Source organism: Phasianus colchicus, chromosome 4 (genome assembly GCF_987193195.1).
Source record: "Phasianus colchicus chromosome 4, bPhaCol1.hap1.1, whole genome shotgun sequence".
Classification (NCBI taxonomy): domain Eukaryota; kingdom Metazoa; phylum Chordata; class Aves; order Galliformes; family Phasianidae; genus Phasianus; species Phasianus colchicus.
Window position 1 is genome coordinate 27,270,079 of NC_143439.1, and position 27,897 is coordinate 27,297,975.

Here is a 27,897-nt window from a genome sequence, read left to right on the forward strand (position 1 = left end):
GTATGAGCACAGTTCAGAGAGTAAGTGCCATTTATAGGACACCCCCAGTCAGCAACTATAACTTACAATCGTCACATTTGTAAATTAATATGCCTATCCTCTATTCACTCTCCAAACTGTGGCTACAAAAACTTCCAGCTGACACAGCAGAGATTACAGTTAAACTACTGAAAGATAGAAACAGGAAATTACCGGTTCATATTCTTCAGCACTTTTTTCTAGCTGACTGAGTAGTGAGGCCATTCCTTCCAGGCGTGGAGGAAGCTCAGAAGCAGCAGCAGCATAACAGCTGTTTATTAAAACAGATGTGGTAACTTCAGGAATGGTTCTACAGGGTGGGATCGATGTCAAATCCAACAGCAGAGTGCTGGAGACAAACAAGTGCATCAAAGATCAGCTTATACAACATGGCTGTCAACAGTAAATTAATACGTGAATCAATATTGATTTTATACAGATCTAGCCAGCAAAGCAAAAGAAGCATTCCCATGAGTGCACTACAGGAATCATTATGAGCTACTCACCTGTCCTCAAGCTCTGACCTGCTAGGAGTCTCATGCGCAGAATACAAGATGGTGCGAAGAGCACCGCCCTGAGCACTGCGTGCCTCGTGCTGGCTGTGTGCCTGTGTCACAGCTTCATCTGGAGGCTGGCAGAGGGCAGAATTCCAGCTGTGGCCTGACTGTGCCAGTGAGTCCATAGTCTCCTCATCACCACTCCTGCTGCTGTCACTGTAGCTGTCCCTCCTCGAAGGAGACTTCAGTCTTCTCTTGCTCAGATCAGTAGTTTCATTTTCCTCTGAGCTATCTCCCTGTTCTTCATTTGATGGACCAGAAACTTCTTTGTTGACATCTGGAAATACTTGTAGGGGCGAATTGATGGGAGTCTACAAAAAGCAAGGACATTTAAATGGTTTAAACTCCAGTTCTGCAGTTGCAAAGACCACATAACACTATCAAAGGCTGTGACTGATTGGCTTCTTCTGCCAAGATGTAGCCACAGCTGGATGAATGCATCACAGAGCAGTACCACCAAGTTCAATGCAACTTTGCCAAGACAAAGTATGCAGAACTTTGAAATATACTATGCTAAAGAACTGCAAAATCATTTAAGAAAAATAGATTTTAAAAGCTTCATATATGCTTTTATGGTCAAATTCTTGCATTCATGAACATATCAATCTGCAATAGTGCTATAAACAAAAATTGTTGCTTGTTTCTTTATTGCTTCCCCCTCACCAATTCTGATATACCTGCTCTTTTATCAAAGGCATTTTTTACTTGAAATGAATTACAGGATGAGTTATTTGTATTTTGTTCAGTTGTCCATCTTCTTTTCTTACTCTAATTTTAGCTTAATTTTGTACATTTAAGTTTCTGCCATCAGACTTGAACAGCTTTGCTAGTTTGAACACAGAATTAAAACAATTTGCACAGAAAATCTGTTTCTGCTCCTTTTATACTTTCTTCCCTGCATTATAGAAACTCTGGTTTTCAGGCAAACACCTCTCTACACTTGCTTTTGCAGGAAATATTTTAATTTCCATTTTTTCCAAGCATCCTGCAATGTCTTCCTGTTCTCCCAGTTTAACTACTAGAACACTTTGAAAATTGTTTTTGGGCATCTCTAAATTTCAGCAAGTAAATATAACAGTCTCTTCCCTAGTTGTACATACACCAGAAGCAGACAAATTGCTCTTTCACAGAACATATTTCACACACATTACAGTTTCTATTCGAGATCAACTTCAAATCTATCTGCTACAAAGCAACACCTGCCTTAGAGACATAGTAAGTCCATCTGAAAATCTAGAAATACAAAATTAAAAAAAGCCAACAAAGACAAAAACCCCAAACAAAATACCACCAAAAAAGGCCCTCGTTCTTTTTAAGTCTGTGAAATTCTCAGTAGCTCCTGAGGAATTTACCACAGGAGCCAACCTTCTGTGAGCACGGTTCCCCCATCTTTCCATCTCTATCTTGCATTTAATTAACTAACCCACCAGACCAAGTAAATGAACCCTCAAATAGTAATTAAAAAAGAAAAATCTTATGCCACAGGCCTTACCAACAAAGCAGGATCGATGTCTGGAAGTATACCAGGCGGTGGCCGACAAAGGAGAAGAGAGACTTCTGGAGATGTTCCTCTCAGAGCAGAGATGACTTCCTACGGCCACATTTGAGTTCAGTATTAGACAGAGCCACCAAGATGTGCAGGACTACCACAGCACAAGTTACACCACGAAGACAGACAATAAAAATCACTAACCTGCTGGGATAAACCCTTGAGTGATGCCCCGTTCACTTTGAGAATGACGTCCCCAATGTCTATCCGCCCACTCTCTGCGGCAGGCTGCCCAGGGAAGAGCTTCTTTACCCTCACAATGGTTGAGCCCAGCTGCTCTGGAGTAGGATTATCCTCACGGCAGAAGCTGAATCCAAGACCTGAGCTATTCTTCAGCAGCTTTACCTCAAATGTGTTCTCTGTAAGAGAAGCGGTAGCACATTATTTCTTACAGCACGCTGGCCATTAAAACAAGTTCAGGTATTATGTTCTCTGGCTGATAGCTTCCCTTCCTAACACCACAGCACATGAAGGTGCAAAGTTCAGTTCTCCAGAAGCCCACTAAGGAGACTGTCATAGCTGATTGATGTGCCTATTCTGGCCACTAAGCAGACACCTGTGAGCTCCTGGCAGGCAGGATAAACCCTACCCAAGAAGACTAAAAGGTACCAGCAGCAGTTTCCTCACATGCACAGATTCCCCTCCCTTTGCACACCTCTGCAGCAAGAGGAGCTGAGATATAAGCCTCTGGTCAGGCAGATAACTGGTCCTTCTCCAGTCCCAACTCTGGAGGTCTGCTCCCATCTAGACAGGAGCAGCAGTTACATGAAACAGAAACTCCCACTTTTATATGAGGATTTAACCCCCACTACATTTGTCTTAGCAGCACCAGAATTAGCAGCGCCCTTCTACCTCAACAATCCTACAACCCTGGACTGCTGGCAAAACTGGGAACATAAAAGGAACACTGATAGAGCACACAGTTCATAGTCACTGAACTGTATTAACAAGATATGAAAGGAAACCTTCAAAACAAATTGCAATTACGCAGAAATGCAAAAATTGCATGATGTGTAGGGGCTTGGTATGGATTCCTAATCAGCTCTGACTCCTGTCTATTTCACAGGAAATACAGAAAAACAATTATATAAAACAAAAGGATGCTTTTAGTGTTCTGAATTTTCCTACGTGGCCAGACCTGCAGTGACAAAGCTGTAGTCTTTGGTGTTTGTAGCTCTTGTTGCTGGTTTCTCCTGAGGTTCACATGGCCCCACCAGATTTGGAGGTGTGCACTGTGGTGTTACTGGAGCATGAGCCTTTGCCACAGAAAGCTGTCCTTTTTCCAACAGCAGATGCACCACCTGAAAAGATGAAACATTCTCTGGTTAACTGGCAGTGGTCACGGAGATGACATGTCAGGATCTTTAGCCACTGACCTGTCCAGTGTTTCTCAGCATTTCCACAGCTTGTTTATGAGTAGCACCCTCCAAACTAACCCCATTGACAGAAAGCACGCGATCACCTAGAAATAAGTAATTCATCATTTGAGAAAAAATGAAGGACAACGTAAATAAAACACGTAAATAAAAAATAAACAACGTAAATAAAAAAAAGAAACCTTAAACTCTCAGCTAACAAAGGCAGTAACTAATCAAAAGGCAGTAAATAATCAAATCATAGAATCACTGAGGTTGGAAAAGACCATTAAGATTATCAAGTCCAATCTCAGTCCATCCCCACCATGTCCACTGACCACAGCTCTCCTACACTACATCTTCATGGTTCTTGAACGCTCCAGCAATGGTGACTACAACAGCTCCCTGGATAGCCTTGTCCATTGCCTCAGCACTCTTTCTGAGAAGAAATGTTTCCTAATATCCAATCTCCTCTCCCTCTTCTGAGCACAGAGGAGAACTTTGCAACTAACCCAACCTGGGATAATCCCACGTCAAAGCCAGCATTAACTACTGGAATGATGACCTGCCACAAAGCTCTTATATCTATATTAAAAACCAATTCCAATCAATAAGGACAGTTCTCTCTCTAGTAAGGACTGAAGCATGGCTCAAAAACAAGAAAAGCCACAGCCATTACATTGATTTAGTATATGAAGTTACCCTGGTACACTAAGTGAAAGGACCACAAATAACACAAAAGCTCTCCCTCCCTAGGGCTGAGACAGAGAAGTGTTCTCTGTCACCACAGGCTGCATAATGGATAATAATCCTGCGGCAGATTTCATACTTTCCCCTCCAAAATCTCTACAGTTTTCTTTTGGTTCTACAGCTGCTCTCTACTTTGTCTTAATGTTAACTTCATCTGCACAATTACCTGCCAGAACATTCGAGACAAAATCTTGAATTAAAACCATAAACACGTGATGTCAGGGAAGGGGTTCTTCCTCCTGAAGCCTTCTCTGACTGTGCCTTTGTCAAACAGATTTCCCAGCTTCCAAGCCACAGTGTACCCTCAAGCCTACCCTGGACAGTTCTCTGACCATTTCTCACATTCAGAGCCCCTGATGGAATGACCCAAAATACCTTTTTCTATTTTGCCATCTTCTTCAGCTGCTCCTTTTGGAATAACTGCTTTCACATAAATACCACCGTGCTTTATACTTGTGTTTACACCACCCTAAAAGGAGAGCAAAAATGGGATTTGTCAGTCTTTTTACTGCTAGAACACTTTGTAATTCAACGCAACACACTACAAGGATAGCTGCACTCAAGGAAGCACTTTGACTACTGGCAATAAAAGGAAAGGCCAAATTGTCAAATAAAAACATTTTACAAAGCATGGTTCACACTCATGCAATTTGTTACGAGTGAGGCTAGGGTGGAAGACTGTACAAACACAGTGTATCACAACGCAAATGCATTCCAATCAAAGAGGTATCCTGCAGCAAAGCATGTCTGCTCTGCTGGAGTTAACATGCTTGCATGCACACAAAGCTCCAAGAACTGTGTGAGCACATCCAGTAGCAACAGCCAAAGAGATGTATCCCATGCAGTGTCCTACTCCAATTCACCCTCTGATGTAACACAAACTGAGGAGTGTTTCTTTTCTCTCAGGTCATAGAATTTTGAAGGTCTACACTAAGAAAACTGCCCAAGCTCAAATGGCACTATTCTCTGTGGGCCTTCGCATTCCATGCTCTCAGACAGCCAACACTACACTGTCAGAACTGCTCCACAAACTGGAAGGAGGAAGGAGACCAACAAAATGTTAACATTCACTCTGAAAGAGCATGATGCTACATCTGAAAGATTAAAGCACAGAGTTGATTGTGTCCCTCTTCTTTTCACCACTGTGCAGGATGGCTGTGCAAGGCTCAGGGTGGAGACTGAAAAAGGAAAGCACAATGAAGGCACTATTTGGTAATCCTCCAAGAGCAACCACTGCATCGTTGGCATTTTGTGACCGTTTCTGCAAAGCCCCAGGCTCTGTAGACTTGCTGCTGTTCAGTAACCACGTCCTGCTCACCCTTTGTGCCTCCAGTCACTTCACACTCAGAGCTTGACAGGGCAATGCAATTTCAGTGGTTACAAATTCCAACTCCACCCATATGCCTATCCACACTGTTACACTTGGGAAAAGAGTGACTTGGTTTAGATATAAGCAGCCACTAAAAGCCAATAGATTTGATCTACAGTTAATAGCTGCACTCTATTGTTATAAGTTATGCTGCTTTTCCATTCTCAAATTATTGCATAGTCTACTGATCCATCAACCAGAGATGGTTCTGGAATATTAAAAACCTCAGATGCATTTCTGAACACAAAACAAAAACAGAGCAGTGAAAGATGTGTACGTATCACTTATGATTCATTCTCTTCATCTCTGAAGTGCCACTGTGAGGTTTGGCAGTCTCTAAGTGCGAATCACCATCAAAATTTTATAACCTGATGAGAAATTCATCATTATCATCATTATTCATTATTAAAAGTACATTTTTGTCTCTTAAGGGCAGTAACTTGCAAGGAGGCAAGACAGGTCTAAATTGCATCTCAGTAGTTTTTTGCTTTCTGCCTTTTAACCAGCAGAGGGAGAACACAACACAGTCCGTGTGCATGGATTGCAAATACTCTGAGGTAACACAACTCCTTTTCTTCATGTGATGCTCAGCAGGAGATCTCTAATTTCTCCCCCTTGCAAACTTGCCATGTTACCGGGGAGCAAGGGACAAAGCCCATCTTTCTGTCTGTACTTGCAAGGCAGCTGCTGTGATAAGATTCTGTTTTGACTTTGGGATTTCACTGTGAAACATCAAATGAAGGTTACCTGAAGGGGAGATGGTGTGAAATTTACAACACTATTTTTCAGCTTTGATAAGATTAATTGTAAGTCAGTAAAACTACACTACTGCTCAGCAGTATCTCCAGAAAATGTTTTGCTTCCTTGGAATTTAGTAATTTAATGGGTTATGGGAGTAGAGAAAAAGAGAAAACATCTGAAAACCTTGTCAAACAGTACCGTGACACTTATTCCCAAGCCGTTATCTTTTTTGGCTAGTTCAACCTCAAAGATATCTCCAGGTTTAAGAAGTTCTGCAGAAACCTTTTTAGAATTCATTTTGTCAGCTGCATTTCCTGAGGAAGATTCCTTTATTTAAAACAACAACAACAACAAAAAAAAGAAGAAATAAAAAGAGATTTTTTGTTAGAACAAAATTGTACAGATAAGATCCTAAGGGATGTGTTTCCAAGTCAGCTGCAGCCAAAAGGTTTCCACATGGGAAAGTACCAAACTGTATGGCTCATGAGACACAGTGCTTTAACTCTTCCACAGCTGCAATCAAACAGCATTAGTGCAGAAACACGTTTGGCCTTCAGCAGTTGAGTCTTTAATGTCATGGAACATAGAAAACATAACTAGAACTTCACCATTATAGCAGCTTAGGTTCTGTTGCATTAATTTGCATAAATTAATGCAACACTCTTCATCAGCTGGGAATCAGAGATCATTACAGGTTAGGGATGAATTTGTAGTACTTTCTGCTGTGTACCTTCAGCAAAGCGAAGAATGTCTTTGCTCAAGGCATGGCTCACTTCAGAGCTTCATAAGACAAGAATGAAGTTTCATTAGATAAGGGCATTTTTCCATTGACTAGATCAATGTCAAAAGATAAAGGTTCAATTGCTACTCTAGGCTCTCATTTCAGTTACATCAGTACTACTTTTCTTATCTCTTTAGGACCATCATCAGACTATGATCACAGTAGACAAAACTAAATGAATGGATGTTTTTTACAGAATCTATAAGTGCATTACACGTTCATTCCAAAGCAGAATCTGCTTTGAGTGAGACATGCCCATGACATGACACGGTGAAGTTGGAAAATGCTTTGAAATTCCAGGAGTGAATTTCTTCACTTATTTTGAACAAAATCACCAAACTGGTAGAAATAAGCTATCAGCATTTGCCATTAGGAGGACAAACTGTGGGTTAGGATCCCTTCCCCCATACCCTTTTCACCTCATTCATACCAACAGACAGATATTTCACTGCCACTATTACACCAATGGGAAATTTTCACATGAAATAAACTGTGCCTTTTGAGCAACCTGCTGCTCCTGACTGCTGGAGTAAGTTGCTTCATCCATGTCAGAATCTCCTCGGTCAGAATACTCCACAGACTCCACAACTCCCGACCTTTTCATTTTGGCTCGAGTACTGTCTGATGACGACCTTCTCTTCTCACTAGTTTTCAAAACCCCAGACTGGGAATCACTGTACTTCTGTGGATCCTGCTGGGCTCTGCCACTGGCACGTCTGCCAAAGCAGCTGGCCGTCTGGCTCTGGGACAGGCTGGCACTCTCAGTCCTGGAATCCTGGGAGCTCACACTCCCATCCCGCCTGCCCCCTGACAAGGCAGACACACTGCCTGCAACGGCCCTCTGATGAGCACGGGACCTGCTAGGCTCCTCCGAAGAGGACTCTGCCTCATTGTCCTGCACTGATGATGATCTTCTTACGTAGGTCCTGGTTCCATTAGTGAGATGTGAGGTGCTGCACGATGCTGAAAGCCAGAAGAGAAGACAGTCAGCAGGGACTGGTCACATCCTATCCTCAATATTACACATATTTCTCAGTTTACAGCCACATGAGGTTGTACCATTCAATACCATGCAGAAGGCTTTCTATTTAAGGTGCAACCAGTGTGCCCTCACTGAAAACTACCCCAAATGATCCTACTGTAAAGGTTAACGCTTCCGCTGTCAGTCTAACACAACTGTAAGCACATATTAACTGGGGTGCACAGAAGTGATGTATGGTCAAGTCAGCTGCTCAAATCAGTGGTTTAATACTAAGGAATACTTCTCCATACCTTTGAATGGCTTTTCTTTGGGCTGAGAGATAACGAGTGTTACATCCTCAGGTGCATTCTCTATGATTTCTAATGCTGTGTGGTGGCTGACACCCTCCAAACTCGTGCTGTTCACAGATATCAGTCGGTGCCCTGCACAAAAGCGTTTGTTTAGATACTATCCAACATTGACATTTGGTCTTTTCTGTCATGTATACCTTTTTCATACTATTCACCTGGTTTCAGAGATCCTTCCAAATCAGCTGGCCCCCCAGGAGTAACTGAGTGAATGAAAATTCCCAGATCAAGTTTCCCCGTCTTCTCTCCACCAACTATCTGAAAGCCTATTGAAAAAGGCCCAAAGCATGCACATATGTCAGTGAGCAGAGTCTAACTTAGCTCAGCACAAGCTAGTATTTCAAAGCACATAAAAAACTTTGTCATTCTATTAAATGTAAAATTAAAAAAAATATATATATATACATCTCAAAGAAGTCTACAGTAAACAGTAAAGCTTTTGGATAAAGCTTCATTCCATTCTTAATTTTAAAAAAGCAGTTCAGAATTGGATTTTATTGCCTTCCTAGAAACCTCCAACCAGGGCAAGAGACTTGCATGCACTTTTTGATGACACTATGTACATTCCTGCTGGCCAGATAACATGCTTTTTCTGTTGCACAGAATTTTAGATGTCTCATCTAAATGTCTGACACTGGTGTAAGCGCTAGGTTCTTCAAAACCAGTTCTCTATATTAAAAGTTCACCAAATTTGTTTTTTTTCTTTTGAAGCTTCCCATCTATTTCTACCAATTCTACAAGGTATACCTGGGAAAGATGTTCATGACCAAGAAATATAAACATCCAAGATGTCAGGCTTTGTCTGCTCTAACAAAAAGAGCAAAGGAACAGCAGAAAAGGCAGAAGGGACAGTCCCTAAGAATTGCTCCTGTTCTTTGTCAACTCGTTACTATGTTACTAAGTTACCACGCAGTGTCAAGACTAAATATGATCTTCAGGACTTTTTCTTTCTTCAAATTTACATTGTAGTACTTTGTTACTTAACAGAGATGCTTCAAAGAACTCTCCTAAACTGTATCTGATACCAAATTATAGGGGAAAATGATGAGGGTTTATGAAAAACTTCAGTAGAAAAACAAGGAATGGAATCTAAATATCTCAGATTCTGGGCTTACTAAACCCCATAACTGAAGTTCAATTCAACTATATAATGAGAATATTTAAAAAGTACACAATTAATTTACAATAGCTTTATAAGTTTTGCTTCTTGAAAACCTCTAAGTCATCACAACTGTGAGGTGTCCACATGACACAATCCTTTTATTTGAACACAAAGACAAACCTTCAATGCCATTTTTTATGATTATTTCACAGTAATCAGAAATGTGAGCCCACAAGTAATACGGAGAAACCGAGAAACAGATTTGCCCAACACCACTCAAGTCAGCAGCAAGTGTTAGCAAGAAAGTCAAGGCTTCTGCATCTTAAATGTCTTTTAAATACAGTTCATAACTATTTTCCTCAGTCCTACAATAAATACAGAACACAAAATCTTTATATTATCTTCAGCTTCCATAAACATCCAAAACAATTCAACCATGTTAAAGCCACATACCCAAGCCCATTTTTTCATCCTTTTTCAGGTTCACCAAAGTGATCTCTCTTTCTGGTGAGGAAACTCTGCTCTCTGTTGTTTGCAGAGAGTCACCTGTAAAGCCAACATTTCTTAATCAGACACCAGAACACGTGCACACTGACATCCTTACAGGTTTGCCTTTAAGTTCTATTCCATAGAAGAGATCGCTCCTCTGATAATCTGAAAATCCTCTCTAAAATAGTGGGTCCAGCAGTGAAGAGAAGGTTGCCCAGAGAAGCTGTGGATGCCCCTTCCCTGTACTCAGGACCAGGCTGGATGGGGCCCTTGGCAGCCTGATTGTCCCTTCCAACCTAAGCCATTCTACAGTTCTAAGTTACTAAAAGATTACTGAATGAATTCTCTTAACAACAATCTTTAACTGAAACAATCAACATTAGAAATATCTACTACAACCTATCCTGTTTAAATTGCCAGCATACTGTCAGTCTGAACTCATTAATTAACTACCTGGAGAAGCTGGAACAGCTTGGACTAGAGTGCCTAGCCCAGTTTTGCTGTAAGTGGTACAGACACTACCACAACAACAGAAAGTTACTGAACTCCACACACCAGGCACCACACACAAAAAAACTGGTGCAAGAGAACACAGAAGACAGCCCTAGACAGAAAAGGGTTCCTACCCTACCCCTCCCCACTCCAAAAGTCAGCACAGAGTCATTTGGGGCACTGCAGAACTATGAGCCTCAGAAACATAGGAAAGGAGCTTCAAAGAGCAGAGTTTATTGTAGATAACAGCACCTTTAAGAAGTCAAACTAGACACTCTCCGCAGCTGAAAAGCATTACACAGATGTAAAAATCTCTCTCCAGAAAAAAACCCCAAACCAGTATTTGAGATAGATTTAGACAAAGGTCCCACTCAACTGAATGGCAGAGGTGTCTGATGTAAGCATAGTCAAAGAACAGAACAACATCTGGCTCTGTTGAGAGCCAGTGAAGCTCTCAACAAATACAAATTAAAAGTTACTGATTTAACCAATGGAATGGATGTATTATTATTGATCAACTTACTGCTCTCTTTTAATGGTGTTGATGATGGAAGATTTCCAGAGCTACTCATGCTTACACCTGCAACATGAATGCAAGTATTAGACATTAATATGTTTTTTTTCCCCCCAAGAAAGCTATGAAGACACATTAGGCTTTACAAAGAACATGATTCTATGATTCTATGTATGAGCCCATCACAACAGCAGAGTACTAATTTTTAAAATGAGCGAACACCAACGTAGCTATAGTTGAGCAAATTCCAACCATTAATGTGCTCTGGTCACAATTCAAAGTTCAGATAGGTGGAAGCTCATACAAAGTCAAAGAATTAAAGAAAGGACAGAGCTGTGACCTTCTCAGCCACTCTAAACTTCAGAAGACATCAGTAAGGCTTTAAGAAAAAGCCTAAGACAAAGACTAAATTTTATAATACAATTTGATGGATATGCCTAACTTTATAAAGAATCAGAACAGCAGCCCTGTAAGATTTTATACAGTAACAAGCAATTTTGGGCAGTAAGAAACATTTCTACATATTTTTATTTAAATTGCTTTGCACACAGGGTCATATTTTCTTTGGAAAATGCCAAGTAAACATTACAGTATTTTAAAGGGGATAAAAAACATACTAAGTTATGAAAATAAAGGAGGAAATATAATTCGAGCTTCTTAGTTAACCAAAGTCCAGGCTTTCTCAACCATCTGAACTCTGAAGTTTCAGCTGATGAGCTACGTTCCCCACTATGAGCAATGGAATTCAGCAAGACTACCCACTATATACCTACAATCAGAATTGCTGCCCCAGAGATCATAGGTAAGGCTAAATGCATGGGACAAATGGCTTCAGTCACTATAGAAACTACATGCCTTATGTCTCTCTTCAGTAGCCTTTGCTCATACTGCAGAAAAACCTCAGTTCCCCATTCAGGCTTGATTTCAGTGCAGTGTAGGAAGTTGTTGTGTTTGTACGTTAGTCGGAGTGCTTACCCATCTCCCACTTGTTGTAAAGCCACATATATAATCAATGTTATGATATTAAACACAAAAAGCAAGCTAATGTTGCAAATACTACAGTCATCCTAGTTTCTATTATTGTAACCGGGAACCTCCCTGACTAAAAACTGATGACAGAGATATTAAAAATTAACATACCATAACCCAGAGTGAGAAATAAGTGTATTCAGTTGCTCTGCAGCACTGTTGTCTCCTTCTGCTCTAAAGTACTGGTGATTTTTTTTTTTTTTTTTTGTGAACACAATTTTTTACTGCTACCATGACTGATTTACTTGTGTGCAGTACTTTGGACACCTGTGGTATCAGAACAGTTGGTTACTTTGTCCATAGGAGCATTTTCTTTTCTTTGCTACATCTGATCTGGAATCATGGGCAGTTTGCCTGCAATAACTTTGCCCTCATCCCTTTTTCAAGTCAAAAAGTTACCATCAGTTAATATGAACATCAAAGCACTACCTCTGAAGCAACTGTAGAGTTTGTTAGTAAATACAGTAACAATATTTTATGTGCTGACCTACAACATAGGCTTGCCCGGTATCTTCCATGGATGATGAGTCCGATTCATTTTTCTTTCTTTCAGGACTTCTACTTAAACCTGCATGAGATTTTGAACTTAAAGGGGAGAAGGAGAGAAGGGAAATCAGACAGAGGGAAAAGGAAATCGGGAGAAGGAAGGGAAGGATCAATGTAATAAAATAATAGTATGAATAATAAATTAAAACTGATGCAAAATGTACATCAAATGTACATAAAGGAATTTCAGGGTGCTCAGATAGACTCTTACTTGTTCAGTTTTAATGCTCCCGCTGCTGATCCAGTATCAAATTTTGGCATTCGCTGAAAGACTCTTCCCATTAAGTCCTCTATTTTCTGGGAGGAAGAGTCCAAAGCTGTGATAATATTCTTCCTCGGAGGGTAAACTGAGATATGGCTCTGGCTCAGATCATGGAACGATTTGCTCATCACCCTGGGTCTTTCCTCCCATGAAGTCTTTTCATTCTTGTCCTTTGAAGAGCCTGCGGGTGGCTGGAAGAGCGAGAGTTCGGAGCAGGACAGGCGCTTCAGGATCTCTGCCTGCACGGATAGAGGGCGCACGGCAAGGCGGTTCAAGGTGCTGCTGGCCAGGCTGCCTGTGCTGATGGCCCGCCCCATGCCAAAGCCCTTCACTGACTCCGCATGGATGTTCAGGCTCCTAAAGGAAGCTCGCTCTGTGAAGTTTTTAAAACAAGAAACAATTTCGAGTTATACAGCAGAGCCAGCGATCTCCTTGTATAAGGCATGCAGTTTAAAAAACCAACAAGGTTTTTTCTTCCCTTTAGCCATAATGCTCAGAAGTACACACCACCATCAGGCCCATTTAGTTCACTAAGGACGCAAAATTTGGATAGTACGCTGCCTTATCCATATGCTATGCTTAAGTGCAACAACACTAAATAAGAAAATATTTATCCCTTTTATTAGTATGAAGATTCCCACTATCTGTTAAACTGCAGGGCCTTAAGAAGAGACATATCCTTTTGCTGCAAAGAACACAAAGCAAAGTGCTGAGCAGGGCTTGCCAGAATTTTGACTCCCTGTCTCCTGACTGATCCATACTTGATCCATACTAAGCACACGGATACAGAAGATGTGTGGTGGAAGACATTTTTTGTCACCTTAAAATGTGAATTAGTGCACAACTGCCACTTCCATATTCACATCAAAGAGCTGCCCCAGTCATGACCATAGACAGACCTGGTGAGCTATGTAAGAATGGTTTTGCTGGAACAGACATCACAAATCTCCATTTTCTGCCTATGGCTGTGTTCACATCCTGTGGAAAAGCACCTTAATGAAATATTTTAAGGGCTCTTTTCTTGACATTGCACGTAATCCCTGCCAACACAAGCCACAATTTTCCTATGGATTTCAGGGGAATACTTTCTGCCAACCCCCAGCTGAGAATTCTCATGTGCTCAGACGACTTTCTTAATAAAACCTACTTAAGTCTCAATGCTCTGTGGTTTTCTAAATGCCCTTTCAGGTATCCAAAGTTCATTCCTAAAACTCAGTGTCTGGTTTTGGTCACTGTGTTGACATAGAAGTAAATAAAAGAAATTATTATCCCTCAAGTTACAGCAAATGCCCTTTCTTGTGTACCACAAAATTATTACTTCTACTTTTCCTGAGCTCTGTGACTCTTTTTATTTATGCAGACAGAATGTTATTCAAATGGCATTTTCCTTTTACTTTTCCAGTCTAACACTTTTCATTAGATTTATGTGTGTTAAAATGTTGGGGTTTTTTTCCAGATCACTGAAAATACTGTGCAGCAATGGGACTATTAAGTGCTCTTTCCCAAGTCTCCATCCTCTATTGTTACATTCCATGCTAAGTCACTCCCTGTCATGATGCATGCTGGGTCTTCTCCCTTTTCTCAGAATAATTTCTCTAGTCATCAGCTGAAATCACAGTGATTCAGCTGCACAATGTAACACCATAATTTCTAAAGAGCCTCCTGAAGCATTCGAATCTTCCTTGGTCTGTTATCCAACCATTAACAGCTCTTAACCTAAAGCTGGTCCTTGAGAAGTCTCCAAACCTGAGAAGCGCCCTTCTCGTGGCGAGCAGCCAATCATTAATAATGTCAACTGTCCTTTTTCTTTGTATTTTAGCAGAGTTCTTTCAACCACTTTTTTTTTCTTCTTTTTTTTTTTTTTTAACAACTTTTGACCAGCTCCGAGGAAAAAAAACAACAAAAAATACACAAAAATTGATGCATCAGCAGGCCAAGAATGAAGCTTCCCAAATATTGCTTGGAATTCATTTCTCTAGCAGAAAGAAGGCAGTTAATATGCTACTCAGAACAGAAAGAGTAGCATGGCTGCAATGTGATTTTTTTTTTAATTAGAGATCACAATCTCCACTGCTTTGGGATCAGACTCCATTCCAGCAATGCTAGCGGATATCTGGATTAACAGCAGCTGGAATGTAGACAGATACAAATATGGAACAAAGAGAGAGTGAGAAGGCAGACTGACCCAAAGAGCACTTCCAGGTCTACAGTGAAGGCCAGCCAGCCACCAGCTCCAAGCAGGACAGAAATTAATTAGTATGGAGACTGTTGAACTGTCTTAAGTCTTTTGTTTGCCTTTAAATGATTCTATTCTGCACGTTGTTTTTTTTTTTTTTTCTAAAAGAACAGCACTTTACTTTCACATACACAAATCAGGTGGCAATTCCTATAATAAAATAAAATGGGCAGAGAAATCATTAGTGTTGCTCCTTAATAGATCCACCAAAAAGGAAGTAGCATAAAGACAGCCATACTCACTGCTTACAGACACAGCATCATTACATTGCTTCCTGTTTTATTTGCTCAACTGTTTACATATGTAGTCTCATACAATCAAATCAACACATTTCACACTGGACAAATTCTTAACATTATATTAAGGAATTAACTCCAATTATTTTTTCTTAAATGTACCAAAATCCATTAATCAAATGAGAAGGCAATATTAATGAACAATGTTTAGATTTCTTTTTCTTAAAAGCTCCTGCCTGCTAGCTCTGTGCAATTGCCAACTCTCCTTGTTCTCAAAATAAAAGCTCTGGAGTATAACCCCAGGAAACATAGAGCTACCTGTGTAGCATGCAGTGGAATTACCAAAGCTGAAGTCCAGCTTTTCTTCTTATAAAAGCACACAAAGATTATTATTGAAAACCAACGTGGCATCCTTACCAATGTCCTGAGTATCCTGGTTGCTCTGCCTGGTTCTCATCTGCAGCTGGAACTTATGCTGGGAAGAGCAGAGATGCAAAAGGTACTGACAGGTTTTACTGTTGTCAGTCTGAAAGGAATGCTTGATACCATCCGATGTGTTCTGCAATGTTATTTTCTTCTTCTACATGATGGGAAAAAAAAGTTTAAGATGGTGATTTCTTCTACCCTACGAATAATTCTTCATTTGCTTGTGCACAACTGCATTCAAATTTTCCTGAAGAAAATGCACTGACTAGAGACATGCACAGGGACTGAAAGTAATTTGAGCTTTACAGAGAAGCATTTTAAAGCTACTGAGATGGCATTTTATTATTATTTAATCAGTCTGCTACTGAAAACCTTAATACAGAAGAAATGGGCGTAGCTTCCAATAAGTTATGGGAGCCAAAAGTACTGTGTTCATGGCTCAGCCACACAAGACAGTCGCAGATTATGCTGTAGAAGTGCAGCGTAATTTGCAGAAATAATGAACACAAAGAAACAGGATCTGGAGATGCAAACACAGGAAGGGACACACACAGGTACAGGGTAAGAGATTGACTTACACTGAAGGAAATTTTTTTTGTCTCTCTCCACGGGAAGCGCAGCACGGGAGTGCGGGCACCATTGTGAACCTCAAAGATAACGACTCCTCTGGAGCACACTCCCAGCAGGATGCCTGTCTGGGATCTCTTCTCAGGTAACACGTGATGAAGGTGAACGCCATACTCTGTGAGCCTCTGACACAGCTGTATGGATCAATGCAATAACAATTCTAAGGGTCTGAAGTGAAGGATACTGCAAGTACTAGATACATAGGTGAATTTTGGAGAAAAGCTTCCTCTGCGATTGACTGTACGCAGTGCACAGATGTTACAAAAGCAAAGACACAGAATACAAACTGTTCAGGATGGTTTTAAGTGCCCAGTACTATAGCACATGAACCAAGGATTCATCTAAAAATCTCACAACTGAAGTACGAACAATTAAAACCTCTGGGTAAACTGAACTTTCCACAAACTAATTGCTAAAAGTGAATTGTAACCAGTCAGATTGGTCAGTCTTTGGTGTGTGAATACATTTCTTAAATGCAGAATCAGATCTCTGCTTCCATTTTGTGATGTTAGCAAAGACCACCAAAAGAAGTAATTCTGCTCACTTTGCTCTCATTCATTCTAGCTGTCTCTTTAGTCATTGCTGAAGGGACTGTTGTAATGTATCAGCCAAGGAAATCCAACTGCTCTTTCCACCCCAACACTGGTCAGCCTAGATTCAACTAGGATCAAGTTCCCAGCTCCTGCTCAGCACAATTTCTAGCAATTACAGGAACATTTCTGCCAAATGAGCAACAGTTGTGATCACCTCTGCCACTGTGGTCTCAAAGTGACCATAAAAATGCAGATGTCATTGTTATCCAGTGGCTTAATTGCAAACTCTCACCTGCTAAATTCATTTTCAGGCATTGAGTCAAGGCAGTATCTGATTGCTATCTCATGAGCAACAAAAGCAAAACCCTTAATTACATTTCTCAATTGGCTCTTTTAGAATAAACCAAATATATCTGTGATTATGTGTAGTCTTCCTATCATTCTACAGGCTATCTGCACAAGGAAGTCTGCTCAGTAATGCTTCTGGCTTGCTTCAAACCAAGTATCTCAAGCAGCACAAAGATATGAGCTTTTCCTTATTTAAATTCTTTCCCCCCATCCTCCACACAAGATGAAAAAACAAAACAAAATAAGAAAGAAATGCAGGATGTGCTGCCTTATAATCAGAGCTTCCTTTGGAATAAACATGAGGATGAGTAGTTGCTTTTAACTACTGTGTTTGAGCTAAAGCAAGAAGAATACTGACAGTGGAAAAAAAAACAGTGAAAGGATTTCTCTCCCATCAATCATGATTTCTTTTCACTTGTAACAATCAATCTCTTGAGAAGATGTTTTCAGCTTCCTTCCTTTCCGGCTGCTTTCCTCTATTTCACTTGAAGTCCATGCACTCATCTTCTCAAAAGGAATTTTCAAGTCAGATGAAGGAAACAAACCACTATCACTTACCTTCAAGAATTCTAATTCTATCTCTTTTTCAGAAGCGCCCACATAAGTGCTATGCAACTTTGGCAACTCTTCCTTGATGTAGGATGTATCCAGTTTCTCCATCACTCTAGCTGGGACATAGTGTTCTAGTCTGAAATATGACATGCCATGCACCTACAATACAAAACATTTTTGTGACAGCATCTCCATATGCTATGGACTATATGGACATGACTGAAACATAAAGACTAATTTTAAACAGAATTACAGATCTGTAAACTTAGACTGAGTAAGAGGAGGGACTCCACATCCCAGTGCTGACCAAGAGCTTAATTTCACTTACACTTTGAAGGCCTATTCAAGCATGAATCCATCTCCACTGAACACGGAGGGTTCAATACTTGGATCTTGAACTAGTTTCCACAACAGTCCCATGTCTACTCTCTGCTAGACTGTATGAAAACTACAATTGCCAACAACACATTGGCTGACTTTCCTGTCCAGAGCGGAACTACGAAGCATGTACGACAGCTCACAATACATTCTTTTATTAGGCAGCAAAAACATCATTTCTCAGAGATGAAACTGATGACGTACCTCTGCCTGGTAATCTCCATACTCAGCTTGAAGTGCCAGGGATGCTAACAATAAGGCTGTCTCATCATCACAGTGCATCCTGTCTTCCAGGATGTCCTTCCGCAGCTGCAGGTAATACTGGTGACAAGTGAGAGCATGCCTAGAAGAAAAAAAAAAAAAGAAAGAAAACACACAAAAAACCATGATCTTTGGTACTCTTATTTTTAGGGAATTTGGAGTGCTTGATAAATATTCAATTTATGTCCATAAGCTTAGAGCTTAAGAGGTTAAAAAGATGTTCATACACTCACTGTATAAGACTGACATCATCCACAAAAAACTTGATGCGAAAAAACAGAGTGAAGTTGACAGGGGGCTTGTTCTTTTTCTTCGACTCTTCTTTCCATCCTTCTGGAGCTACTTTACTCAGCTTTATGTCAGGATCAACGAAGAAAAACTCATTGTCTGCCATGAACATTAAAGAAAAGGACATGGGTAAAAACAGAACAAAGTCATTTTTCCAGTTGGAGGATCAGAACTAGATTTCCAATTCTGGAATTCAGTTCAGCCATCAGAAAACCTTACTGCCCTGACAATGGCTTGTAAGCACAATGGCTATTGAAGGGAACTCTGAGTAACAGCAGTAGAAATAATTTTTTAGTTAACAAAAGAATATGAAAGTAGAAAAAGAAAAAAACATCTTCCATGACAGCTATGAATCGGGCACCGTGGTGTCCTTAAAATTTCTTAACCCACAGAAATTTCTAATCTGTCACTCCCTCCCTCACCATTTATGTCCAATTTACACTTCTACAAAAGGTTTTCATGGCTGAATTGCCAAAGGCACTGGGAGCCAAGTACAGATGAAGAAGGCTCTCAGGCTGCTCAGGTTTTCTGACTCATGCCAGAACTCTGAGTGCTACAGTTCTGTGATATCCTGCTAGACACAAAAACAGGAAACGTGGGTCTCAAAACATTAGTGCTGCCAAAGTGATCTTCTTCCCTTTGGGGAAAGTGAAGTCCAACATCTGGTCTGTTCTAACAGCAAAAAATGAACAGTTCAGAAACAAATTCATTTAGTCTGAAGGCAACTTACTCTGTACAAGAGGCCCTACCATTTGCCCCAGCATGCCTGTGGACAACCTCCAAAAGGCTGCAAGAACATACCAAGAAAACCCAGCTCACATCTTCTGTGGAGCACTAGACAGCAACACACACGAAGGCAACAAGCAGTAGTGAAGAACACTCATCAACCGAAAAGAACTAGCTGAGATGCTGTTACTCAGACAAATGTAGGCATTTACTGAATAAACATTTTCTTCCCTGAGGAATGTATTTTGCCTCATACAAGAGTGTGTAACTCAAAGTGGCATCTCTGTACATGCCAGGCAGCTTCCAATTATTTCCAACATCTTGTAGTTAGCTCTTGTTGTTCTATACCTATCTGCTCCAGAAAATTTTTTTCTTACCTCTTAAAGTAGCCAGTCCAAATAAGTGATGCTCCACTAAGCCAATATGGGCAACAACCATATCAAAGACATCTTTACATATTGTTTTAGTGTCACAGGTCAGCTCCAGCTTCTGTCCACTTAAAAGCATCACATTTACTTTCCTCCTTGTATCATCATTCTTCCCTTTCTTCGTCTGCATTTGGTGAAACAAAATAACCCAATGTTCACACTCACGGTTAAGGTGCATTTGTTGGTTAAATATATTTTCCCTGTCACCACCTGCTCAGTAGTCACTCTCTTACCAAGATAGACTTTGGCAGATCCAAGGAGATGAATGGTTCAATCGTCATTTTCACAAACTCAGGGCCAAAAAAATTCTGCAAAGCACAAGAGTATGAATGAATACTGCGTTACTGGAACAAGAGACAGAGGCACAGTAAGCTCCTGCCTTCTGCTTACGCACTAAATAGAAACTGACGACTGAAACTAGAAAATTGCAAGGAATTGGTTTGAACAATCTCATTTTGCTCCCATGCATGCCAGATATACTGCCAGCCATGCTGTTGATCACATTACCACTATAAATGTTTTCCTTCCTTTTTTGGGCAAAAAGCTAGGACTTTAATATTATTTTGTCTTCCTTGAAAATACAAGGTGCACGTTGCATATCAGGATCATTTAGGCTTCTTTCAATCATCAGTTGCTTGACATTGAGAAGGTCTACTGTGCTGATGGCAACTTTGCCTCAGCAAACTTCTGCCTGCAATAACCACCTCCCCTTTCCTAAAGGCTAAAATGCTTCAGTCTAATTCTGCCTGCTAGGTTCATGCAGTGATTCTGGCCAATTTCTGCCTACCTGTAAGAAAACAAGTATTTTGTTGGTTATTCCTGGGAATTATAAGAGAGCTTAATTTGTCCATACACTTAAAAGAAAACCTCTGCACAATACTGATTTCAATACTGATAGCACCGTAAGGAACAGGCCCAAGTTTCATCCAAATAATTGTTGGTAAGGGCCTACGTGATCAAACTAGCCAGAGAGCTGGGACTGGAGACAAATGAGCATCTGGAGACAAACTCTGCATTAGGGCACAGCAAATTCATGTGTAAGTCCTTAGTCACATTTTCCCATCCAAACCAGAAGAAAAGAATCCAATGAACTGAAAGCAGCAGCAGGGGGCATCGAATTGCCATCTATACCAACAATCAGTGCTCCATCTGCCTATATCTCTATCTCCCTCCTCCTCTCTAATCTCATACTTCATCCACTTTTCCTTTTCCCAGCAAAAGCTGGGAAAGGAAAGGGGAGCTTGCACAATGCTTCAGGGTGAACCTAAGAGTAAACATATCCTCTTGGTATGTCTTTACCTTCCCAGTTTGTTAATTTCTGGAGGTGGTGGGACACATCCACATTCTGCTAAGGGAAACCAATACAAACAGAACTGGTTAAAAACACCACAGGATACAGGAGAAAAATGCACCTTGTCCTTATTGAGGTACTGTAGCATTCAACACACATTCAATTGTGTCTTGCTGTTCGTTTCATTATCTTTTGATGCTGCGTTTGCCTACCAGCCTGCTTACACTATAAAATCTCCAAAGTCTCCTACAAGGCAACACCAAACTACCAATGACTGCTTATTACAGGACCTAATTTATGAATCCCACATACTTCAGTTTCAGCTGAGACATTGTTCTGTTTCAAAGAATATAGGAGTTCACCTCAGATCAAGGCATTACCCTCAGTTTCCTCTGAGTCATGGCCGTTTCCAGGGCTATTTCTCTAAGCGGATCTCTGGTGATGTCCAGCATGGAGGACCTGATTGCATCTCCAGGGTAGAGGTTGGGCCGGGACTGCCTGAGAGCCATACGAGCCTGCAACTGCAGCATTTCTTCTTCCTGGTGTTTTAGCATCGCTTCTTGACTGACGAGATTGCCTTCAAATGGTGCTTCATGCTGCCTGCTATACAGTCAGAGGGGATAAAAGTCATTACCAGTAGGAATCAGACATTCTTCTGCATTAAGCACTTCCCAAAGTGAAAAAACAGAAACATCAACAGACAGCTAACAAATATTGCATTAAACTCAACATTTATTCAGCAGCCAGGAGACAAACATAGCAAATCCAGACTGAAGCACTCTACTGAAAACAATCAGTATGGAAAATGAGTAGAACATGCCCAGTTTCTACAACTGCAAACTGTATTTATTTGTATAAATGCTCAAATGCAGTCTGAAAAATACATGACATTGCATACATATCAGCATTCTAAGTTATTCTAAATAGAATAATTAAATGTTTTCATCATCTTTTTCAAACAGAAAAAAAAAATGGTTCTTTTAAAATGCCAGAAATGGCTTCACTGATACATGGTAATAAATAAGAGTCTAAACGAAACAGCTGAAAAAAAAAAAAGCAAGCAAGCAAAATAAAAAATCCCACTATTTCTGAGAAAACAGCAAATTAGCTTTCAGTTCTCATATCAGCAAATGTCCTGACAACTTTATCTATTTTCATTAGGAAAGAAAGTCTACAAGAGGCCATTTTTTATTTGAAAATCAAGATGTTTGGAAATGCAAAAAAAAAAAAAGAGAGAAAAAAAAAATTCACTCCTCTTCCTGTTTCCCACACATAAGGAAAAACATTTCTAAACCCAAAACTCAAAACAAATGTATCCAAGCTTCTTTAGAAATCCTAACTCAAGAAAAAATAACGTTCTCCTGAATAGAGAATTAGACAGAGACAATTTTTAAACAAGAGTAGGTAGTGGAACTTAACTTTCATCCACCAAAAAGCACATTTAACAAAGGCACCTGGCACAACAGCAAGCTGAGTTCACTTTGCTAACAACCCATCATTAATTGTGTTAATAATTCCAATTCTAAGCTAAGCCAGATTTGATGGCACGCTAAAGGAAAAACATGGAAAGTGTTCTGAATCCTTTACATCCCTGCACTGAAGTCAGGAATACAGATAAATGTAAAATCAAGTCCTGCAGTGACACCAATGTAGAGCTCTTGGTAGTAAGAAGGCCATTTACAGAGACTTTTTAGGACACAACAACTTATATAGCTGTTTCTTATCAGAACCCAAATGTGTTTGTTGAACAAATCAATTAAAAAGTAAAAGAAAATGCCTCTTTGCAGACAGCACCATTGTCTATGGTAATTTATAGGCGTGACATCAAATTTACTTCCATCATCACACAGCAGAGTTTCTAAAGAATGCCAGAAGTGAGAACCACACAGAACATCTTCTGAAATGTCCTGAGATTGAAAGTTTCATTGGCTGATAAACAGACAAGACAAAAGCAGTCTTAAAATACAATTTATGTTACAGTGGAAAAGTCCCAACAATAAAATGGCAATGATGTGTCAAGAACAAAGCAAAATAACACTGAATCCTCAAATGGAATTTCGGGAAAGTTCTTGAGGAGTAATGGAGAATTGTGTTCATGTTAATCCATTATCCTTCCCACTATTCCCACTCTTCATCAAAGTGCTCCCCTTTTCCCTCCTCTGCTCCTCACTGCAACAGACTTAACAATGTGTGCCCAAAAGGACACAGCAATGAGGAAAGGCCCCAGACCTGCAGGGACTTGTGCACAATCTCAGCTTTTTGCAGAGAGGAGGTTTATTAAGATCAATGTACGTGGGAATATTCACAATGAAGTTACTTAAATATGCCCATGAGCATTCTGCAGATCAAGGAGATGGGCTCTGAAATGAAAAAAAAAAAACCAGCACAAAACCAAACCAAACCACTTTCTGAAAATAAGTATCTATGAATTATCAAAGATGATATGAAAAAGTGAGACGTGTTACAACTGGCTTTATCTGAAAGCACTTTCACATGAATGAAAATGCCAACTGCTGGAAAAAAAAAAAAGTGCCTTTCCAATAGCATGCAGATGTATGCAAGAGCAATCAGAAGTTAATGTGCAAAATAGTATCCTTACGCTGCTTTGTCTTTTTAACTCACATGCATTTTTCTGAAACAGTGCATGGGGGCAAGTGGGAGGAAGCTCAAAAAATGTAATGCTTCAAGCATTTTCCTGGTGCAGGATACAAATGCTGTCATCACTTTGAGAAAGCAAATTGACATCTTGGCTAAATGCAACAATGCCAGGCTCAGGCAGACAACTATCTCTGGAAGGTGGAGTACAGTCCACCCTCAGGTTTCCAGGACCAGGACTGTACCTCTCCTTTGTCAGTAGAGAAGATACCATTGACAGATACAGGCAGAGCACTTCTGAGAAATGTGGAACGTGCAGGTATTATTACTCCCACCAAAAACTCCAAATTCCATTCCTAACAGATAGCATAGCAGATAAAAGTGTTTTTCCTCTGGTTCCCCACGAGGCAAGCACTTGGTTGCTGCTCTGTATTTTCATCTGTGTTTGAGTGCAAATCACAGCCCTACAGCTGCTCATTAATCCACAGATGGCAGGCAAGCCATCACACAAATGGCCGACTCCAAAAGCAGCAAGTGTATATAGAACCTCACCCAGCATACTTACCAAGAATTAGCACAGATTGGGTCAGAGGAGGAGGCTGGAAGAAGGGAAGCGGGTGGGCATTATGTGATAATGCAATGGGAAGGTCAGGAAGAGACGGAGAAAGAATGAAGCATTTGGGTAGGAGAGGATGGAGATGCACATGGAATGTAGCGGGGAATGGAAGGAAAGGGAACAGATGGAAAAGATCCGTGTCAGCAGCTGCTCCTGGAGAGAAAAAGGAAGAAATAGTGAAGGAGGAAAAAGAGAAAAAAGGACAAAAATCAGAAATACAAGAAGCAAAGAGGAAAAACAGGCACAATCCATTGCCACAAGGAAAGCATTCCGAGAAGTTCAAAGGGTAACTTTGAGCAGCGGTGACAGAACACAAAAGGGTTTCACCTTACTCTAAAACTACTAAAAAAAATTGATGGCTGCTGCTAGCTCAGGAGCAGGCTGCAGCATGAGTCCCACAGCCTGGTAAACGAGCAGCTTTACTGCTTGCTTAGCACTGGCTGCAGTTTCCCTTTAATCCACATTCCCCCATTTGCTATACCTCAATTCTATGAGGTTCATTCCACAGGTAATTAAACAGACTGTCTCTAATGACATGCTACTGGAGCAGTATATTTAAAATGCACTGAAGTATATAGATGGTATCTCTGAGCACTAAAACTGCTCCCAACTGCTGAAAGGATTCAAGCTGGGATTCAGTCACATAATGTCCCAGACCCTGAAATCAAACAATCAGCCAAAACTCCCAAACTTCTGAGAATGTGCTTCTTAAAACTACTTGTCAGCAAGTACCTTACTTTGAAAGAGCATTTCTGAAGTCAGAAAAGACACGGTCTTCATCAGCACAGAACATTCTGAAGAATGCAATATTCTGGACACAAACGGTGAATTACTTCCCCAGAAATGTCCCTGCTGAATTCTGTTACTGTCTTTGATGGTACTCCTTTCTACACTGCATAGAACTGCAAAGCTTTAGCAGCAGTTGGAGAACAACAAAGGAGGAGTTAGCTAGCTCTGCTTTCCATTCAGCTCATGTAATTAACAGAGATATTATCAAACTATTATTGTAGGAACAAATTCTGCTCCTAGCTGCTTTGCTGTTTTGCAGTGGGTCTAGAAAATTGCAAAATTTGCTTTCAAGAGTTGAGACTTTTTAAAAATCTTGACTGTAATTATTCATGTGGTTCTTCAGGAGAAAAAGCTTTTTTTAGCCTAAGGAAATGCAGGGACAAGTATGGATATCAGTAAGGAATTGTGGTACCCTTCTATGCCATTTCTCGTGCAGCTGTAGAACAGTATCTTTTAGCACAGGCACAGATATGAAGCCAAGCAACACCAGCAGACTCAAATGAATACCAGGCCTTGGAGAAAGACTGGAGAATTACATCAGTGTAAGCTTCACACCATTGCTAAGCAGCAGATGATTCCATGCTGTGGGTACAGAGTAGTAGTTTTCTTCAGAATTCCATATGTACACAAACCAGCTCTATTAAAAGCACTTCTTAAAGTGAAATAATACACTGTAAAATGAACCATGAGAAAGTCTGCGATCTTTAATGGTAGCACTTTCACTTCCATAAGGGCCTGATTCGTTGACAGCAGTGTGACTCGCTTTCATATCACACACTACAGTCAGTTTCTGAAATGTTTTGCAAACAGAAATAAAAGCTCTCTACCAGTATCCACCAATTACTGCTGGCTCATAAGCACAGCCATAGTGTTGAACTGGCAGCTTCCATGAGTTGAGGTGATGGTTGGACTGGATGATCTTGTAGGTCTTTTCCAACCTTGGTGATTCTGTGAATTCAAACACACTGAAAACAGAGCTGACTTCAGAGTGCTCATCAAGAAAGAAAGAAACAAAGGCAAAGGAGTAAAGAAAGCTCTGAGCTCACTCTATGCACACAGTGCTAAGTGAACTGTTTGACCATTCTAGTGCAGTGCTGGGGCAGCATTCAACTGGAAGCAGAAATGTAGAGCCTTTTACTCTTTATCACCTCCTGTTATTGTGCCTGCATCATGGCAACTCTCACTATTGGTACAAGCTGGGGGTTATAAGGACAAAGACTGTCCATCCAAAAAGACTTGGACGTACTGGTAGATGGCAAGCTGGACACAAGCCAGCAATGTGCATTCACAGCCCAAAAAGCTGACTATATCCTGGGCTGCATCCAAAGTGTGGTCAGAAGAAAGGGAGGTGATCCTGCCCCTCTACTCTGTACTGGTGAGGCCTCATCTGGAGTACTGTGTGTGGATGTGGAGTCCTCCGTATGGGAAAGACATGGACTTGTTAGAGAGCATCCAGAGGAGGGCCACAAAAATGATCCAAGGGAACACCACTTCTATGGGGACAGGCTGAGAGAGCTGAGACTGTTCAGCATGGAGAAGAGAAAGCTCCAGGGGGACCTGATAACAGGCTACAGAAAATGAGGTGGACAGACTCTTTAGCAGGGCCTGTTGTGACAGGACAAGGGAAATGGTTTCAAACTTAAAAAAGAATAGATTTAGACTGGATACAAGGAAGAAGTTTTTTACACAAGGGTGGTGCTGAAGCACTCATACAGTTGCCCGGAAAGGTGGTAAAAGCTCCACCCTGGGAGACATTCAAGGTCAGTCTGGATGGGGCTCTGATCTAACTGCAAATGTCCCTGTTCATTGCGGGGGAATTGGACTAGATGATCTTTAAGGGTCCCTTCCAAATCAAATGATTCCACGATTCACCAGTGTTACATGCATTCCAACCACCAAAGAAGTATTCACCCAGGTAAGCAATGCTTAAATACTTTTCCACTACAAGAAAAGCCATTACATATATTTGCCAACACACATACTTCTAAACAATTTACAGTTTTCAGGCACAGAGCAAGTGTTAAGAAAGCAATGTATCATCTCAGCAGACCAAGTAATGCTTCAAGTCACCGTTCTTTTGCTAATCTGCATTCCCCTCACAGATCATCTTAGACCCTGCCTCACTCAGATGCATTCGGGGCATGTAATGCAGTGTAGGAAGCACATGTTCCTTCATTTTAATCTCCATGGGCAGAGCATGGCTCTTAGTCCTTCTCACTGCACAGCACCCTGCAGGCCAAAATAACATAGGCACATTCAAAAGCCCAGACAGCTACAATTGGCAGACAATTCTGAGTTTCTTTAATAGAATAAAAGACTTCCATTTAGCCCGTGTGTGTCAGGGACCTAAAGGCCCCCTGACTGAAGAATAATCCTGGGATGGAACAAAGTATTTTGACAGTTTTAAGGGAACTGATATTTGTGGCTGTAAGCCCTGAATATGGTGTTTTGTAGAGAGAACTGATCTTGGTAGTTTATTTTGTTTTTGCAAAGACTTGTTTTGCAAGCAGATATTCCACTTGGGCTCTGCACCACACGTTGGCCGCGTGGGTACAGCATGCAGGTGGAAAAAACCCTGCAGACCCTGGGGAGAATAAAAGCAGGAGAGAGGCTGCAGTGGAAGAGAGAAGAAAAGTGCACTCTGAAGCAGGGGATGCCCTGCTGGCACTACCTATCCACATCCA

The 27,897-nt window shown here is 40.7% G+C and overlaps 1 protein-coding gene across 9 annotated transcripts in view; it reads right to left on the reverse strand.

Annotated features, from left to right (window-relative positions):
• PTPN13 (protein tyrosine phosphatase non-receptor type 13) overlaps positions 1-27,897 on the reverse strand; it is a 106,254-nt gene that overhangs the window by 15,977 nt on the left and 62,380 nt on the right. For 5 of the 9 annotated variants that reach the window (XM_090138974.1, XM_090138973.1, XM_090138977.1 and 2 more), the window contains 23 exons: positions 21,594-21,816; positions 20,156-20,230; positions 19,872-20,046; positions 18,714-18,867; positions 18,424-18,562; positions 17,848-18,000; positions 16,360-16,542; positions 15,773-15,935; positions 12,833-13,256; positions 12,563-12,660; positions 11,056-11,112; positions 10,005-10,097; positions 8,608-8,715; positions 8,393-8,524; positions 7,617-8,083; positions 6,523-6,666; positions 4,605-4,698; positions 3,501-3,586; positions 3,263-3,425; positions 2,269-2,483; positions 2,068-2,166; positions 525-886; positions 193-367 (listed from right to left, as the gene is read on the reverse strand). In XM_090138974.1, the coding sequence (XP_089995100.1) occupies positions 193-367; positions 525-886; positions 2,068-2,166; positions 2,269-2,483; positions 3,263-3,425; positions 3,501-3,586; positions 4,605-4,698; positions 6,523-6,666; positions 7,617-8,083; positions 8,393-8,524; positions 8,608-8,715; positions 10,005-10,097; positions 11,056-11,112; positions 12,563-12,660; positions 12,833-13,256; positions 15,773-15,935; positions 16,360-16,542; positions 17,848-18,000; positions 18,424-18,562; positions 18,714-18,867; positions 19,872-20,046; positions 20,156-20,230; positions 21,594-21,816 (3,982 nt within the window). The remainder of the gene's footprint in view (positions 1-192; positions 368-524; positions 887-2,067; positions 2,167-2,268; positions 2,484-3,262; positions 3,426-3,500; positions 3,587-4,604; positions 4,699-6,522; positions 6,667-7,616; positions 8,084-8,392; positions 8,525-8,607; positions 8,716-10,004; positions 10,098-11,055; positions 11,113-12,562; positions 12,661-12,832; positions 13,257-15,772; positions 15,936-16,359; positions 16,543-17,847; positions 18,001-18,423; positions 18,563-18,713; positions 18,868-19,871; positions 20,047-20,155; positions 20,231-21,593; positions 21,817-27,897) is intronic. The other 4 variants (XM_090138978.1, XM_031596663.2, XM_090138979.1 and 1 more) reach the window with 4 other exon arrangements.